Source organism: Symphodus melops (genome assembly GCF_947650265.1).
Source record: "Symphodus melops genome assembly, chromosome: 2".
NCBI classification, from domain to species: Eukaryota; Metazoa; Chordata; class Actinopteri; order Labriformes; family Labridae; genus Symphodus; species Symphodus melops.
The window spans coordinates 7,922,547-7,939,568 of NC_136692.1; the positions used below are offsets into that span (position 1 = coordinate 7,922,547).

At 41.1% G+C, this 17,022-nt stretch overlaps 2 protein-coding genes across 3 annotated transcripts; both read right to left on the bottom strand.

The window, feature by feature from the left end:
• Window positions 1-326: 326 nt before the first annotated feature.
• cldnd1b (claudin domain containing 1b) lies at window positions 327-4,891 on the bottom strand. Of its 2 annotated transcripts, none has more exons than XM_079337492.1 (5): window positions 4,783-4,891; window positions 3,966-4,510; window positions 3,050-3,154; window positions 2,685-2,822; window positions 327-2,036 (listed from the first exon to the last, which is right to left on the bottom strand). In XM_079337492.1, the coding sequence occupies exons 2-5, from the start codon at window positions 4,249-4,251 to the stop codon at window positions 1,816-1,818; spliced, it is 750 nt and encodes a 249-aa protein (XP_079193618.1). In that variant the 5' UTR covers window positions 4,252-4,510; window positions 4,783-4,891; the 3' UTR covers window positions 327-1,815. The 2 variants fall into 2 exon arrangements, with proteins under 2 accessions (XP_079193618.1, XP_079193619.1); XM_079337493.1 differs by having other exon boundaries at window positions 3,966-4,507; window positions 4,783-4,881.
• A 954-nt stretch (window positions 4,892-5,845) lies between these two features.
• On the bottom strand, window positions 5,846-13,634 carry glb1 (galactosidase, beta 1). Its single transcript, XM_079337936.1, has 16 exons — window positions 13,354-13,634; window positions 12,549-12,718; window positions 11,483-11,633; window positions 11,177-11,237; window positions 10,992-11,086; window positions 10,717-10,897; window positions 10,142-10,200; window positions 9,922-10,043; window positions 9,290-9,330; window positions 9,065-9,177; window positions 8,897-8,971; window positions 8,702-8,791; window positions 8,444-8,557; window positions 7,715-7,846; window positions 6,828-7,061; window positions 5,846-6,565 (listed from the first exon to the last, which is right to left on the bottom strand). Exons 1-16 carry the CDS (start codon window positions 13,399-13,401, stop codon window positions 6,311-6,313), a joined length of 1,941 nt encoding a protein of 646 aa, XP_079194062.1. The 5' UTR covers window positions 13,402-13,634; the 3' UTR covers window positions 5,846-6,310.
• Between the last annotated feature and the right edge of the window lie 3,388 nt (window positions 13,635-17,022).

Below are 17,022 nucleotides of genomic sequence, written 5' to 3' on the forward strand. Positions count from 1 at the left end.
TGTTTGAACACACATTTTCTGAGAAGTGGAGAGGACAAAACGGGGACTTTTCACAATTGGGGGTTTGTACTGTAGATAGGCTAAGGACACATAATTAGAAAGCCACAGTAAAGTGTATTTTGCACTATATGTGACATTTAATGTTTTATACTTAATGCTGCTAAAGTGTCTGGTATTCATGAGGTCATTCGTTTTCCAACGTAAGCAGTCATAAACTAACCATAGACAGCGAATCTAAAAGTACATGCCTGTAGTCTTTTATAAAACTGCCTGGATTAATTCCTAAGAACAAATAATAGCTAAAATAAAATGTTAAATCATACATATAATATTCAGCAAATGAGAAATGTATTGTTTCAGAAACTGGTAGTGTGCTTACATAAAATACATACATTTACAAAAGCCTTGTATACACAACATGTAACAAAACAAGAATTACAAGTCTTTTTTCTTTTTTTCTGCTACAAAGTAGGAAAGTCTTTACATTGACCCACAAGTTTAATGTCATGTACATTTATTATTGCAAAGTAAGATTTTTTGCAATCCAAATGACAGTGAAAGTCTCTTTGACTGTAGTGGATAAGTGTTAAACATTTGACATCTTGAATCGATAAACCAGTCGTCCGGGCAACAAATTAAACTCATCAACCATGATTAGAAAAACACCTGAAGAACTGCAGCTGTCAAAAGTACAACTTTACTGTAGTGTAAAATGTCAGTGGTGTAATCTTTAGAATTTAAATGTTACAAAATGATCACAGTTTTACTTGAGTGGCATCAAATTAAATTAACATGAATAAATATTAGACATTATAAAGGGGGTGGGGGGGTTAGTTGAGTGGTTACAGGTCTAGGAGGGACACTAATTGAACACATACCACAGACGGAAATCAACTATTCACAGGCGACAGACATCTTATTTTAAAAAGGCATGCAAAGAAAAAGGCTGGATTTTGTTTAGGTAATCCAAAAATAGAAAAACACCGAAGAGCTTTTATGTTGTCATGCACTAGAGGTGAAAGCTACCCTGGCTTAGATATGTGAATATCTGAAGTTTGTGCAAGTTTTTCTCCCTTTCCGTTGTTGGTCTAAGGACAATGTGGTGATGAGCAGCTTTTCAAGCAATGGCAACTGAAATGAAGGCAAATGAAGTAGCGCACAGCAACACAAGTCACAAGAAACCGATCATTTTGAACATCTCGGCATAAATACAACACAGAACAAGCTTTAGAAATGATGTTAGAGATGAACTCAAAGATATGAAACCTCTATTTATGAGCACTTGTGATAACAGGCTGCAATATGGTTTGGCCGTTTCTGCTTTACCCAGTCCCTCCAGGATTTCGCGGACTTTTTGGGGGGGATTGTTGCGGCCTAAAATGCCTGATTTCGCTGCAGCTTTTCCAAAAAATTGCAATGCATGTTTGGTCCGTGGTCACAAAATGTTGGTGATGTATAGCTGGCCGTTTTCACGTGGGACTACTCTGATTGGTGAAAGTTGCGGGGAAAATTGTTTTGATTGTACAAATTTGCAGAAAAGTTGCGGTGACAAAATTGCAAGGTCGCCCAGAAATCGCGGGGATTGGTTGAATTTGCGTGAATTGTTGCAACATCGCGACTTCCTGGAGGGACCGTTTACCTGATACCATGTAATTGTTCAATTTAGGATTGTGATAAGAGGAAGTGAAACATTAAAACCAGTACAGTTCTTTGACTTATATACTTAAAAAAAAATAAAAATAGAAAAGGAGGATTATGTAGGAGCTCTCACACCAGTAAGCATTTTCTAAGTAACTCGACGTACGCGTTCTCTTTTCAGGCGACTCTGTAAGCGGTCATGCGAGTGTAGTTTTTGCGGTGACTCCTTGCCGCCCACATGAACAAAGCAGCAGCCATCATCTGCAGAGGGAAGGAGATGAGGGCGAGGTAGAGGGACCAACCCAGCGAGCCCTCCACCCCTTCAGGTGGTGTGGTGTACTGGTGGAGCAAATCTATCCCGGCCAGGAAACAGCAGACGCTGCCCAGAGTGCACAGACCTGATGAGGAAGAGTGACGTAAATGATGAACACTACAGAGGGAGAGGGTTTGAAGATGTGCATTGTGTTAAAGCAGGTGTGAAGGCAGAAGAATTAGAGAAATGTTGTGAATTTACAAGAATATCAACAAAGGGTTTTGCTAGAAATAAAAACAAAAAAAAGAAAAGAAAAAAACCTCTTTTAGCTTCAATTTCAACTTTCCGGCCTCAATGGCAGAAATAAGATGACATATGAGCCTCAGGAAAGACACTGAATTTCAGCATAAATTTGATGGACAATGTAATCAACGTCTTGTCTGAAACAATTTGAGTTTAAAAAAGTACAATTCCAGCTTTACTAGCTGGACTGGTCTCTTGTCCCAGTGGTGACATCGACCTTTACAGTGAACCTTCTTAATTTGCAAATCCAGCTTGCTCTGCATAGCTTCACTGGTGTACCTGCACAGCTCGGTTGAGTCATGTGCTAACCAGTATGAGACCTGAGCTGCATTCACAGTATTCATTTCATACTGGGTGTGCTGGTATTTTCAGGAGAGACACTTGGGACAGTAAACATAAGAACATTGAAAGTTCAGAATGTATCGCAACATGTTTCAGTTCTTTCCTTTTCCAGAGATGGAAAGGCTGGTTATGCAGTCGTCCGTCTTACCTGCCAGTAAATGGAGCACTCCCACTCCTAAGGTGGGTGTGAAGCTGCGGCACAGACAGGCACAGACCCCAACAAGGCCACTCAGGAACACCAAAGCCAAAGACACCAAGGGCAGGAGAAACTGACACCTCCACAAGTCTAAAAAGAAAAAGACATTTTGAATTTTAACTCCAGGTGGCAGGTTCACAGTCTGACCAAAAACAGCAACATGGAAGAACCTGGTGTGGAGAGTGCTTTCTGGTGAGTACATTATCTTATACTGGTGTTGACAGCAGGACTCAGACAATTTAAGGGTTCAATAATGCACAATTACAGTCCTTAACAATGGAAAGATAACAGTCAAAACCTTAGAAGCAAAGACTCACATGTTCTCAGGAGATCTTCTTCACTGTGGTTTCCTGGGTATTTGTACTTTGGATTAAACTGCTGAGGAAGAGTGAAGCTCACGCACTGAGTCTCCAACTTTGGGTCTGAAGTCAGAATCAAAGAGCAGGAATCATTACAACTCATTACACCAAGTGCACGCCAATTCTACTACGCTGCTAATTTTACAAGAGTGTTTGTCTGCAGCCTGGAGTCCTCTCGTCTGGTGCCCTGAAGCCACGCCCCCCAGGAGCTTCAGAAGAGCTTGATTATCAAAACAAAAGCTCACGTCTAATCCACTCCTTCCTGCTTCTTTGTTCTTGAACTACAGGGTAAAAAGAAATCCTATCATACTATCGAGTCATCACCAATAGAAAAAAGTTTACAGATGAGCAGATTTTAGTTCTGAGCACGTTTTTTTTTTTTGATAGATAGAAACTTTGTTGATACAAAGGGAAGTCCAAAGCTTACAAAGAAAAAAAAAAACATGTCACGAAACATGTCTTACATCCAAACACGCGAAAGGGCACGAGACGAGAGGTCTCCAGGCTGCAGCCATACCCGTCTCATTTAAAGGCATTCATTTGACTGAATTAGCAGGAAGACGGTAAAAAAAAAAAGGTTTATTGTATTAAGAGCATTGAAGCCAGCTTTAAATGAAAGAATACAAATTAAACAGGTTTATCAATGTTTAGACTTATATATCCACATCATTCCCCTGCCATGTAATCAATATAAATGTATCTGATAATGTTCCTAATTCTGTTTTTAAATTTAAATAAGACGCGGCAGCACAGCAAGGTTTGAGTCCCTTATTTGGACAGGGTTCCATCTGTGTGGAGTTTGCATGTTCAACCAGGGCACGAGTGTGAACATACAGAAGTTATACTATTAGTATTATTAAAAAGGAGGTCTTACCTGGTTCTTTAAACCAGTGTGTCTGTCCAGGCACCTGGATGCACCTCCACCACAGTCCCAGGGTGCCATTAAGGCGGAAGATGGTGTCACTGTACGCCTTCTCATCAAACTCTCTGTTGATGAACTCCTCTCTGAGCTCGGAGGCGTTGCTGCCCTCACGTTTAACTGGTGGACTGCTGTACTGGTACCAGTGCTGAGTTCCCACTGCCACGGAGAGGTAGACTGTGGCCAGCAGGCTGAGCACCGAGCCGATGACCAAAGCTGTGGCATAGCGGTTATCTACCATGGTGTGTACGGAGACAGCTCGGTTCGAGCCTGAGTAACTTCTACCTGATTAAATGAAACACCACAGAGGTCAGGATCCACACCACTTCCGGGTTGTATGGTTAAAAGTGATATTTTCGTTTGGTGTTTGGGCACCAAGGCATGTCTGATAACTACAGAGAGGTGGTGTCACAGTGATGGAGGGACATAAACACTGATTTCTCTTCAGTTCTGTTGGTGAACAGAGGTGATGTGCTGCATGACGAGGTGATCACAACCTGCTGAAGACACAAACATGCTCAGGTCAATGCACAGTCACAGCTTCTAAACCGACAGGACAAGCGTAAGGTGTGGTCCACAGCCTTCAGTCTAACAGGTAACAACAAAGACAGCTTCCTTAGCAAAGCCACCAGGTGAGCATTGAACAAGCTAGCTCAGACTGCTCCCTGTTAGCTACAGCTGGCTGCTCCATCGTGAACATGTTTAACTATGCTATAAATGTTTCACCTCATTACTGAAACCACGACCATTACTCCGCTAATCTTTATATCACCTGCTTGGTGTTCTTCTTCTTTTTTTTTATCCCAGCAGGCCTCCTCCGCCCTCTTCTTCTTCTACGTTATGAAGTTTTTTCTTCTTCTTATGTTGGCAGCCGTTTTGAGAGAAGCCTGTTCACAGCGTCTGCGCCCCCTTGTGGTTCGGAATGAAGACGACATTCAAAATGTGTCAAAGGAAATTTAAAATTTGAGTTCTTTTATAAACAATGTCCCTTTAACTCCTGTTGACCGAAGAAACCTGATTTACAACTGATTCTATATTTTTAAATTTTGCACATTCAATAATCCTTTTGAGAAATGTTTGTACGTTGCTATTTTATTGGACCCTGGTCACTTTACACAGTATTCTACTATATTTTATTTCTATTTATCGTTTACATTATATTCTATTTTACTGTATATATGTATATTATTAAATTGAGCGTTTATTGTTATTGCATGGCCTTGTGGAACAGTCCCTACATTTCACTTTACATCTGTAGGAGTATGTGACCAATAAAAATCTTGAATCTTATTTCTTAAATGTGTCACAGTTGGTCTAAAGAACACATTTAATGGTTTTATATTCATTGGAACATGTTTGCGGCCTTTTTAAATTTTCTCTTAATCATTAAATGTCATCTACGTGCTATTACCTAGTGAGGTGTGTAATTAAGGATGCCCTGAATTATTTTTTCAGTTATAAAATGCTCCTGTTTTCTTCACCCAACCTACATGTATAGGTGGTCAAATTACTTTTTTTTTTTTTTTTTTGCATAATCCCTTTCATTGTATCAGCATTTTTTAGATTCTCTGATTAATGAAGAGTATTTTTTTTCCAGTTAACCTGTCATCTACTGTTAAATATCCAGTCATTGTTAGGTAAAAGATCTGTATACAAGAACTCATCTGTTTTTTGTTGTTGTTTTGGCTAACCATTTCTTACTCACACTACTACAACGTATTTTCTACAAAATTGCTTAATCGAATGTCATACAAAAAAAACAAAAAACATCTTACTTGGAATATATTACTATATCTACCTAACATCTCCTCTTACAGTAAAAGCAACCATTTAAGTATCATAAAACCATTGTTTAATTTACATTTTTTAAAAGAATAATTCTTCACAAACATCCAATCGCACTGCAGTGATCATCTCTAAAAGCTACAGAACACAAATCCAACAATACATCCACATTCCTATGATAATACATAAAATATTTTTCCCTGGTGTGATTTTTCACATAAAAATCATTAAAAAAACATTCTCTAAAATACAGGCCATGGTGATGTTTTGGCAATTATCCATGTGTGGAGAAAAAAAAACCTTAAAAACAATAAAACTGTAAAATCAGCGAGGTAGAGATGCCAACTGTGCATAAGGACACTTTCAATCATTGATGACACGTCCTAGAATCACCTTCTTTAACACATTACACCTCTCTTAAATCAAACCTTCATCGAGTTTAGAAAAGTGCTGATTTGGAAATCTGAAAGTGGTGTGCATAACTTCCTTTTGTGCAGCAGTGAGTTCCCTGACATTCACTTCAAATCGTTTAAAGTAAACAGCCTCCTGTGCTGTTTGAGGTCAGACTGCGCTGTTGCATTGAGGATGGGGGTGGTAGTGAACTCCACACTGCATGTCCCTGAGCTGCAGGGAGCCTCCTCCAGCTCCAGGACGGTCACATTGTTGGGTGCAGCTGTAGTCAGGATGTTAGCGGGGACAAAGAGAGTCACCTGAGGTCCTCGGCTCGGCCAGTAACGTCCCAGGTTGAAACCATTAATCCAAACTTGCCCCTACAAGAAAAAGGAACTGATTAATTGTCCATTTAAAAGTATTGCATTTGTTTTATGAATCAATCAAATCACAAACAGCACTTGTTTTTCTCTCATTTCCCCCCGCTTAAAACAAAATGTCGATTACATGAAACTATTTGTTTTTGTATCTATCATAGAGTGCAAGTGATCAATAATATTGTTTTCCACAAACAATCAAGGCTGTTTCCGCTGCTTTCTTCACATTAGGCTGACATTTTTTTAAGGGAAATGTGTGACATGCCTTCCTCCATTGTGGCAGCTTGATGTAGGTGTCCTGTGGGAGGTCGGGGATACCGTCAGGAATGATGAAACTTCCCCCGTAGAACGCTGGAAGGGAGAGAGCAGCGGGGGCAGGAGGGGCTGTTGGTTTAGTTTCACCCAGGAGGCCCTGAGTGACTGCATCATCAATACTGAGACTGTACATGGTCCAACCGATGAGCGTATCCGCCCCCAGAGTCAGGTTTGACACCAGGCCCTGTATAGGAAGAGCACATGACAAAGTCAAGAACAAAGTGTCCCGGCTTTTTGGAGACAAGTCTCACTCCACATTATTTGTAAATAAAATACAAACGCAAGTTATTTGTAGAAACATCTAACTTTATTGTTACTGTCCAAAGGAGTAACTGATTCATCGTAATAAGTTTGTGGATACAGCTTTGACTTGTGTCAACCATCAAAGACTAACTCTTTTCGGTTTGTGAAGCTGTATTACATAACGTAAGAGACCTCATAGCAGCAGTGAAATTTGGATTGGAGCCAAGTGTATGTTGTGAGCTGAAAAGGAAATGTGACTCTGAGACTGAAGAAATGTATGTGTCTGACATTTACAAGTCCAGCTAATGTCCTCTTTCTAGCCTATTGGAAGTCTATCTGGATGGGAAACAATTTTTAGGCTGTACCTTTTGGCAGAATATAAGCAACACTGTGTAGATGAACACTTTGCCAGTGATTTTAAGGTCTTGGTCAGAATGGGTCAGCCATGGTCAGTGATTTTTCAGCCACAAGTATTGTGTTGTCTGACCACAGCTGAATACATTTAAGATGATCCACAGTCTGTTTCACGATTTCATCATTGACCATTTATTACAGAAATAACCTCAACCGAACAGTAACTTTAAACCTTATTACCTTAAAATCGTTAATGCTCTTTCCATAGTTGATTCGGCCCATGTTCTCCACCAGTATATCCACCTGACTGCCAGATTTCCCTGTTACATTTACAGATATGACTTTGTTCCTTTCAAGAATCCCCGCAGACACCTGGAGGAGACATCAGCACGGTTAACTCGTGTTGGAGAACTTCCTATTCATATCAGAAGTAATTGGATTTTGCAACATGTACCTTAAAAAACCCGTAATCTTCTTCAGACAAGTGTGAAAACAATCCCTGAGTTACAGTGCTGCTGCCAAAACTAAACCTTAACTATCCTATACCTACATCTTCACACAAGCAACTAAACTTAAATGATGCAGACATACTCAAAGAACAATTGTACCCTTTAAAGAACTGACGTTTACAGCTGGAAGTTTAACTGAGCACATGATCAGCAGTGAGTACAGAATCTGTAAAACGACACCAACGATGCAGCGGTGTCAACTTGTGTCCTGCATAAACATGGTGACATCATTGAAAAGGAGTTGATGACTTGTGAGTTGACATGAAGGGGCCCTCTAATCACAGTAACTCAGAAAAATAAAGAACCAGAGACGCAAAGTTAGGAGACATTTCATGACATGGAAGTAAATGTTGGCTTGATGGTAAAATAAAAAGAAAAAAAAAAAGAGGCACTGGAAGAACTTTCAAACTTGAGAAATAGGACCATGGGACAATGCACCTGAACGCAGCGCGAGACTCACCCCGTCCACTGACACGTACGCTCTGTCATGGACCCCGTTCAGAGGAGATGAAAGAGGAGTCGGTGTGCTGCAGTCAACAGGCAGACGAGTCCTGTACAGCACATAACCAAAGGCCTCGAGGACAAACAAATACACAAGTATTTAAATGAAATAAAAGTCCAACCTAAAATAAAGATACACACACACACACATACATATATATATATATATATATATATATATATATATATATATATATATATATATGTTGAATGTTACCTGGTTCAGTTCAATGAAAGTTTGAGGATACATGCTTTTGACCGGGCCTGACAAAGAAAGGACTTCTAAGGCATCCGACACTGTCTGGAGCTGTGTGGACACAAAGAGGTTTTTTATTCTTCACTTCTTCTTTTAATTCAGGACTTGTAGGCTTTCATAACTTTCAATTCTGATGAGGGTTTATATGACAAATACCTGTTTCATCACAACAGTTCCGTATGCAAACTTTGGAGTTGTTGGTGGTATTAGTCCCTCTGGTATCTTACGGTACTGTAATGAAAAGATACATCCAAGTGTGCTCTTTGAAAGAACCATACTTCTGGTTGTTGCGCGACGACATACGAAAATCCAAAAACTATTTACCATTTTGATGACCTCTCGAATAGCAAAGTATTTCTCTGTGAGGTCTCCTGCTTCTGAAAGCGGGGCGTCATAGTCGTAGCTCGTGGGCTGTGGGGCGAAAGGTGTGTTGGCGCCTGAAGGACAATCACAGGTTATTGTCTTTGCAAAGAGAGGACAGAAAAGGATCTGCTGTGAGTCACACGAGAGCATTACATTAACTGATCAAACCTGTCAAAGTGCACTCACCATTCCAGTATCCAAAGTTTGTTCCTCCTATAAACATGTAACTGAAACATGGACGGAAATAAAACATGATCAGATTTGAATAACTTATCATTATCAATTCTCTCTCTATTATCTGTATATGGAGGTTTTTCAGTTTGTATATTGTAACTAGGAATTTGTTTAAATAAAGATTCATTCATGATTATAAATGTTATTATGTAATCAAGTAATTATTTCCAGCATTATCGGTTGAGACTTTATTAAATGTTGAGTCTCTTACACCACTTCTAAAGGCAGTGGATAAACATTTAGTACATTTAAATCAGGGGGGAGTACCCCTTCTTACCCCTCATATGCAATAAAAGTATTTCTACAGTCATGTCTCACTAGAAGGCTAATTATTGCAGAAATTTAAAAAAAGAGACGCAAATGTCCCATAAAGGATCCTAAGAGTAGCCATTGGAGCATATGAAGTAAATCATTCTAAAGTCTTCGTCCAGTTCCAACCCAAACAATCTGTACATAGCCTATTATACCGTATATAAATAAGTTGTGGGTTCTTTGACAGATGGCCTCCCCCTCTCATCACTTCCTAAAATCACCCTCCGTTTCTTATACGTCATCGTTGTTGCCTACACCTGTCACAGACTCACAGGTTGACGTTTGCTCCCATGGACAGGATCTCATTAAGGGACTTAGCGACTGTGACAGTTGACACGACAGCGTGACCTGACCCCCAGTGGTCCAGCCAGCCTGTGTAAAACTCGGAGTTCACCTGTGAGGACGAAAGTGAACTGTATGAGCGTCAGCGAGAAGAGGCTGTGCTGTTTTACCGTCAGGGTTCAAACTGTAGAGAGAGAGAGAGACACTTGCCAACGGTCCGTGAGGTTCAGCATGTCTCTGTGCTTCAAAGGCTGCAGTGACATTTCCACCTAACAAAAACAAAAAATACATCCTCAGACAAGTACAGCTTCCTCGTGACTTGTGACTCAGATACAATGTGGCATTAAGTCAGAGTGGAAAAAAAATGAAAAAATAAAAACAGGAAGCAGAGGACTAATGCAATGTCGCTTTTCTCATACAACTTTAAAACTCAACCTTTACTCACACAAGTGAACCCTTAGTAAGAATTAACTTCAACTAAAAACCTGACCACATGACACGGTACACTAGAGTACAGTATGTGAGTCACAACAGGAGGACAATGTACAATACAATCACTACAATATGACATTGTTACAGTATGATATGACACAACCCAATACTTTGTAGTAAAATACAGTAAGATGTGATATGATAGCCTTAGTGCTTATCGCAGTACGATATGAAATTGATGTGACTTCTCTGATCTTACTGTGAAGCACTTAGCGGCAGGTTGTTCCTTCTATAAATGTATCTGCTTGCTTACAGGAAATGAAAGAATGTGGACTGGACACTCCAACACCAACCTGGCCCAAAATCAACAGTGGCGTAGAGATCTTGTATCGAGCCACACTTGAGGTAGCCGACGCCGGCCCCATCTGTGGTGAAGAGAACCACGTCGTCACCCAGCTGAGACCGGAACAGCTTGGTCAGGTGGCGCATATAGTTGTAGTCACAAGCAAAATAACTGCCATATTCATTCTCCACCTAAAAAACAAAAAAAAAAAAAAAACAAAGCTGGAGGAAAAATAATGTAAATAAACAAAGACATGCAGAAAGTAGCAAAGTAGTCCACACTCACCTGTACAGTGATAATAGGACCTCCATTCTGGTAGAGATATGGCTTTATCATTGGCAGCAACTTCCCCATCCATGTATCTACTGCTGTGATGTAATCTAATGCACACAAATCATAGTGTGGTACATTATGCTGAAAGCAAACGTGATAGTGTCTCATCATTCATCCTGTTTTTCTGTGACTCTCACCTGGATCTGAAGACCTCAACACGATGTCTTTCTTGTTAAGAAGCCAGGCAGGGAGCCCCCCCTTTTTAACAGAAGGAAGACAACAATGGCAGCAGGTTTGTCACGTGCGGTACGATAACTGGCATTCCATTCATCAAAGAATCACATGGAGTTTAAGCTTATCTAAACTCAAAGAGATGCTGCTCCAAAGTCTATAATTTTTTTTGTTTAAAAAAAAATGTCTACAAAAAAAAATGTGGCTTGAAAAAAAATAAAAATGATTGTGGTCTTTTTTCGTATGTATTTTTTATCTGACAAACACCTCACCATGTCCCATTCTCCACATATGTATGGTCCAGGCCGAAGGATGACCAGGAGACCAATGTCCTGGGCCAGCTGGAGGAAATGCTCCAAGTCTTTGTCTCCACTGAAACTGTAGCGGCCCGGAGACTCCTCATGGTAGTTCCAGGGAATGTACCTTCAACGTAAAGGCAACGTCAGTTTAAAAAGCCCACACCCAAGATTTTTACATGTCTGACAGTTAAGATGTAAATGAAACTAGAGATATGAAAAAAAGGGAAGGCAACAGTACTAAGAGATGGGATAGTGCATCATCAGAGAGTACAAGCTGTACTCAGAGCTCAGTCTGTGCAGAGGCCTGTAGATCTATCCAAGGCTTACTGGATGTACTCCATAACTTTTTGACGTCTTCATTCCTGAAACCTGGAGCTTTAACAACAGTTTACCTTCTCATGTCAACAGGATGTACTTCTTATTTGACAAGCTCTCCAAAATCCAAAGATATAGAGTTTACAAGACAAACAGGAATGATTTACTTTCAAGAAGCCCTGGCCAGAGAATTACATTTTTGTTCTGTGTCTTGTTCTGAGCTAAGTTTTCTTCTATTTGTCTTGTCGTTCTTTTTCTCTCCTCGCTTATTTGTATTTAAAAAAAAGAACTCTTTAACATCAAGGCCAGGGGACTACAGATGAAGAGTAGTGTTTTGGCTAATTCTGGCATTTTTACCCATAGATAATCAGGTGTTTTAAAAAACTGCACTGTCGACTTCTTAAATAAACTGAATTGAATTTCTAATTATGTTCTTTCAAACGTTAATCCTATATGAAAGTGTTAAAAGGTTGATTCTTTGTCGTTTTGTCAGTAGAGTGACGTCTCAGAAAGTAGTTGAGTAGCAGGTCTTTATCTTCGTCACATGCAAATGTTTAGAAACCCTGAACAAGTGTGTGACAGCCAGGTAATAACTTCTGGAACATACAGTCACTCTACATTATTTCTTACATTAAATGGAGCTGAAATATCCCAACAACTGCCCGTGACTGAAAGACCACATCAATGTAATGGGTAAAGAGAGCGAGACATGAGGTAAACATACGTCTGGATGGCGTTCAGTCCTGCCATGTACATCTTCAGCAGCCGATCCTTCCAGTACGCTCTGGGGATCCTGTTGTAGTGGATGCTTCCTGATATGTAACGAAACACTTCTCCATCTTTCCTGAAGCAGTCGTTCTCGTAGTCCACGCTGAAGGAACCAGGTTCTCCGAGCTGCAATAAAACGGAGATGAGAGATCTTTAATTTCGTGATCAACATTCATAGACAGCTGAGTCGGCTTATGTGCTGTGGTTAAAGTTTCATGCTTTATGGCTAAATACTGGCCTCTCAGCTGACTTTGGACCAGCTGGTAACCTTTGCTTTCTTTGGAAAATGATGGGGAAAAAATGCTTCCCTGCACTCATCATTACAAACCAGCCTATTTTGATATTTTGTCATGTTTTTATGTTAAAGATATTTAAATGTATTTAAGTTCACACACACACACACACACACACACACACACACACACACACACACACACACACACACACACATGCACACGCACACAATGCATTACAGTAAACAGAGTTTAACAACTGGATGAAATGAAACCTAGTTCTAAATGCAAGTTCAGTTTAATCAGCTCTTTACATCAACATGAAACTAATGGATGCAAATGTCCCTATGGCACTATTGATAACAAATATTCACAGCTACAAATCGTGTTAGTCTTGAGTACAGTAGCAGGACTTTTAAACACGGGAACAACCATCTTTGACGTTTTTTTTACAAAAATATGTAGAATGTAAACATTAACAATAATGAAAGGCACAACTCCTCCAATAGCAGTATACATGGTACTTACTGAATATGTAAACAGCAGCAGAGTGACTCCAAATCTGAGCAGAGACATGATCTGTACTCTCTTTAATATTTACAGTCTGTCGTGCTCTCACAAAGTCAGACCTCCGGTTTAAGGTGCAGATTTTCATTAACGTGGCTCTTTATTCGGTCTTAGCCTCCACATAGTCAGCTACGTGCGCTGCTTCCTCCCTGAATACAGTAACATTTTGAATAGATGTGGACTCGTGAGGTACGGAAGTGAAATCATGTGATAGTGCATCGCTGTGGTGTAATAGCGCCCATTCATCAGTAGGTGGTAGCATTGTGCCCCCTTTATTGAGATGGATCTTGGGAAGTCTAATTGGAGTTAGAAAAATGTTTTGAGTTTATAATCGACAAGAGGGCGGACAATAAACTGATAAACTTACACAATAACAAACAATTAATTTATCTGATCAAAATACTGAACACAGAAATGTACTTCAATCCCGAAGAAATTAATTTTCAGTGTTTATTTTCCACTTAGTATTTTTTTATGACTGTATGTAGATGAAAGTATCCTATGTGTTGATTGAGAAATAACACTAAAAAGCCAACACTGACCGACAATTTTTTTTTATTGACTGATACCGCTGCAGGGACTTCTCCTCTGTAAATTTGCCAAAATGTGTCATAAATGATTTCTCTTCTGGCAAGATTTGTGTTTATGACTATTGAAGTGTTAAAATTAATAAAACAAATCCTGCCACCTGCTGTAGGCCTACTGTTTTTTGAATGTATGCCAGCGGTGGTTGCAGTTTTTAATATCCTGTTCTTCCCTTGACTATAATTTTCCAGGTCTCTGGCCTTGAACTCCAGATGGCAGGCAGATGTTTTCAAGAACTGAGCAATGAAAACAAGCTAAATGATTCTTTCCTCTTCAGTCCAGAGGACGAAGCATCCAGGATTTCTAAACACAGACACATTTTCAAGTCAAAAACGGTGCCGATGTCCATCTTAAATGAACCTTGAATGACCCTGGGAGGGTGCTGGTGTTTCGGGACCTGGCTACAGTTTCCTCTAGATTCAGCATGCATTTGTGAAAGCATCAATGAACTGTGTTAAGATAAGCCACAGCAATAGAACAAACTCCCACTTAAAAGAGCCAGACGTGCTTTAAGAATATCCTTCTGGACCATGTATTAAAACTCTCATGTTTATTGAACTCTGCCTTGCGTGATTCTACTTTTTTGGGTCTTTGTTTCTGACTAGTTCTGTCTAGTTACTTTAAAACGCACTTCCCTGTTTAAGTTATTTTACATTGCAAGGGTAATTCCCCAAAGCCCTTATCCCTACCACAGTTTCCTTGTTGGCATCAGAGTCAGTTCTGTCCCTGAAGCAGGTGTAGTTGTAAGTAACGTAGGTTACAAGGTGTAACCATGGTTCTCTGAGTGAGAGACTATGGCCCAATCTCATTTCCCTTATTTGCACCGAGTGTCCTCCAAGTTGTCTCCTCCACTTGCATCTTAGTCCCGCCCACCAGAGATGCACGGAGGAAACGAAGCCGAGGAGAGAGGACCGAGGAAATCAGCTTTAAGACACATGAGACGTCGTTTCCTCGACAGCGTCACATGACGCGACATCAGCTGATCACGTTCAGCTGTCAATCAGCCGAACAGCTGTTTATGTCCACACAAACACGCACTGTATTATTTCTAATCAAACACACACACACACACACACACACACACACACACACACACACACACACACACACACACACACACACACACACTGTATTATTTCTAATCAAACACAGTTACAGTGTTTAGTGTCTTTACCTGATAAAAAAAAACACCTGAAGAACAACCTGCAGTCTGTTTCAAACCAAAAGGACAGTTTCTACTGACTAAAAGATTTCATTTTGAATTGCCTATAATTATTGATTATTATTAAACAGTTTTGACTTAACCTAGCCTGTATTTAGACAACGAACTGTGTATTTTATAAACACAGATATTTATGTGTCAGGATACTGAAAATGATTGATTAGAATCTAAATGATGAAACGTTCAGAAGATAAATAAGTGAGAATATAAAACGGACTCCTCTTCATCAGACTCTTTTTTAATCCCAGCTCATCACAGAGCGACTCTTTACAAACTCACTGATGTTCATCATCTGTTTAAATGTCCGACGCTCCGTTTCGCATCTTTTTAATGTCCGTCTTTTCTCCCATATTAAACTCTGCTCATGTTGAGAAGTTTCACTGAAGTCTGATCCTGTGCAGCGTCCAATCAATTAGTGATATACGAGAAGGGGGCGTGTCTGTCAGTGAAAAGACTTCCGTGAAGTCGGCTCTCGTGTCTCCTCGATCCTCTCTCCTCCGTTCGCTATAAGAGCTTTGGGACGATCCTCAACATGGCGGCTTTGGAACTACTTCCGGTTCGGCAGAGGAACGAGGACCGAGGAGACTGCAAATAAGCAACTTGGGATGTACCCTATCTCTCCACTACATATTTCATATGTATGGGGCTGACTCACAGGGTCAGGTGACGCTGTAGACAATTAAGCTTTAAGACACTCCACCTGTGAGGTGGCTAATGACAGTATAAGAGCACCTGTGCACCACACTGTCACTGATCATTTTGATTCCACGAGAGCAGGTTGGCGTCTGTGTGAATTACAAAGAACAGAAACTGTATGTGTCAGGAGGAGACAGTCTTTGCCACTTACCAAGTGTAAGAGAGAGTTCGCTCTCGGGGTTGCTGTTTACTCCACATATTTTTTGTAGATGCTGTTATCAGCGTTTTCTCACAGTCCGTGCCTGGCGTATTGTTCTGTCAAAGGACTGACGCGCCATAGGTACGGAGCCTATCCGGCTATCCCTGCCACGGGAGAGACGGTGGGCCAGTCAGCTGTGAGCCCCTGATGAGGGGCTCACGCACCATAGGAATGGCCTCTCGGTCCAAGCGCGGGGAGGAGGTGGTGTCATACAACATGACAGCCCTAGCCGGTTAGCACTTCCTCGTCCTCAAATCGCAGTGTCGACCTCTCGCGAGATTTGGAGGGCGAGCCGCGGCCACAACTGCGAGGGTTGTGGGGTGCGGATTCCCTTTGAGGGAGGACACGATAGGTTTATTGTGTCTGGGAGTTAACCCCTTCACATTGGGAGACTGAACACTCCCTTGTGCATGAATTTCATATTTTAAACGAACAAAGAGTGAAGGGAAAAGCAGTACGGTCTTTGTAGGCCCTCTACAGGCAATTTGGAGGATTAGGCAGGTGGCTCCGCCCACCGGGTTCGGCAGCCTAAGAGCCTCAGAGGGGCAGAGGCTGGCTGTGTCTCCGGGAACCCCCTTCCTTTCCCCCCCTCATGGGGTGACGAAGAGGTTGAGGCTGATGTACTAGGCACTATGTCGACGACCTTCCTCCATGTCAAGAGGAGGCTGCTCCGGCACCTGAGAGGTTGACCAGGGTAGTGAGCTCTGCCTATTTAGAGAGCGGATGGGGCGGCCCAGGCATTAGGCCGGGCCCCTGCGCTGTCACACAGTTTATGAGGGTACAAAAACATAGCCGGTGCTATCTCTGGTGCCTCTGCTCCGAGACGTGGAGGAGTCGTTGAGGGCTGGGTTGAACTATTGTATTTCTCATCCCAGAGTAGCCGATTGTCTGCTGTGCAGGGTCGAGAAAAAGGTGGGCTGTCTGGCAC

Coding starts and splice junctions, on each gene's coding strand:
- cldnd1b (XM_079337492.1), bottom strand. CDS start 4,251: ATGGTAGATAACCGCTATGCCACAGCTTTGGTCATCGGCTCGGTGCTC. Junction 3,155..3,965: donor ACACTGGTTTAAAGAACCAG/GTAAGACCTCCT, acceptor TTCTGACTTCAG/ACCCAAAGTTGGAGACTCAG. Junction 2,823..3,049: donor AGAAGATCTCCTGAGAACAT/GTGAGTCTTTGC, acceptor TTTTCTTTTTAG/ACTTGTGGAGGTGTCAGTTT.
- glb1 (XM_079337936.1), bottom strand. CDS start 13,401: ATGTCTCTGCTCAGATTTGGAGTCACTCTGCTGCTGTTTACATATTCA. Junction 8,558..8,701: donor CTTTCATTGAACTGAACCAG/GTAACATTCAAC, acceptor TTTGTCCTCGAG/GCCTTTGGTTATGTGCTGTA. Junction 6,566..6,827: donor AGCTGCCACAATGGAGGAAG/GCATGTCACACA, acceptor TTTTTCTTGTAG/GGGCAAGTTTGGATTAATGG.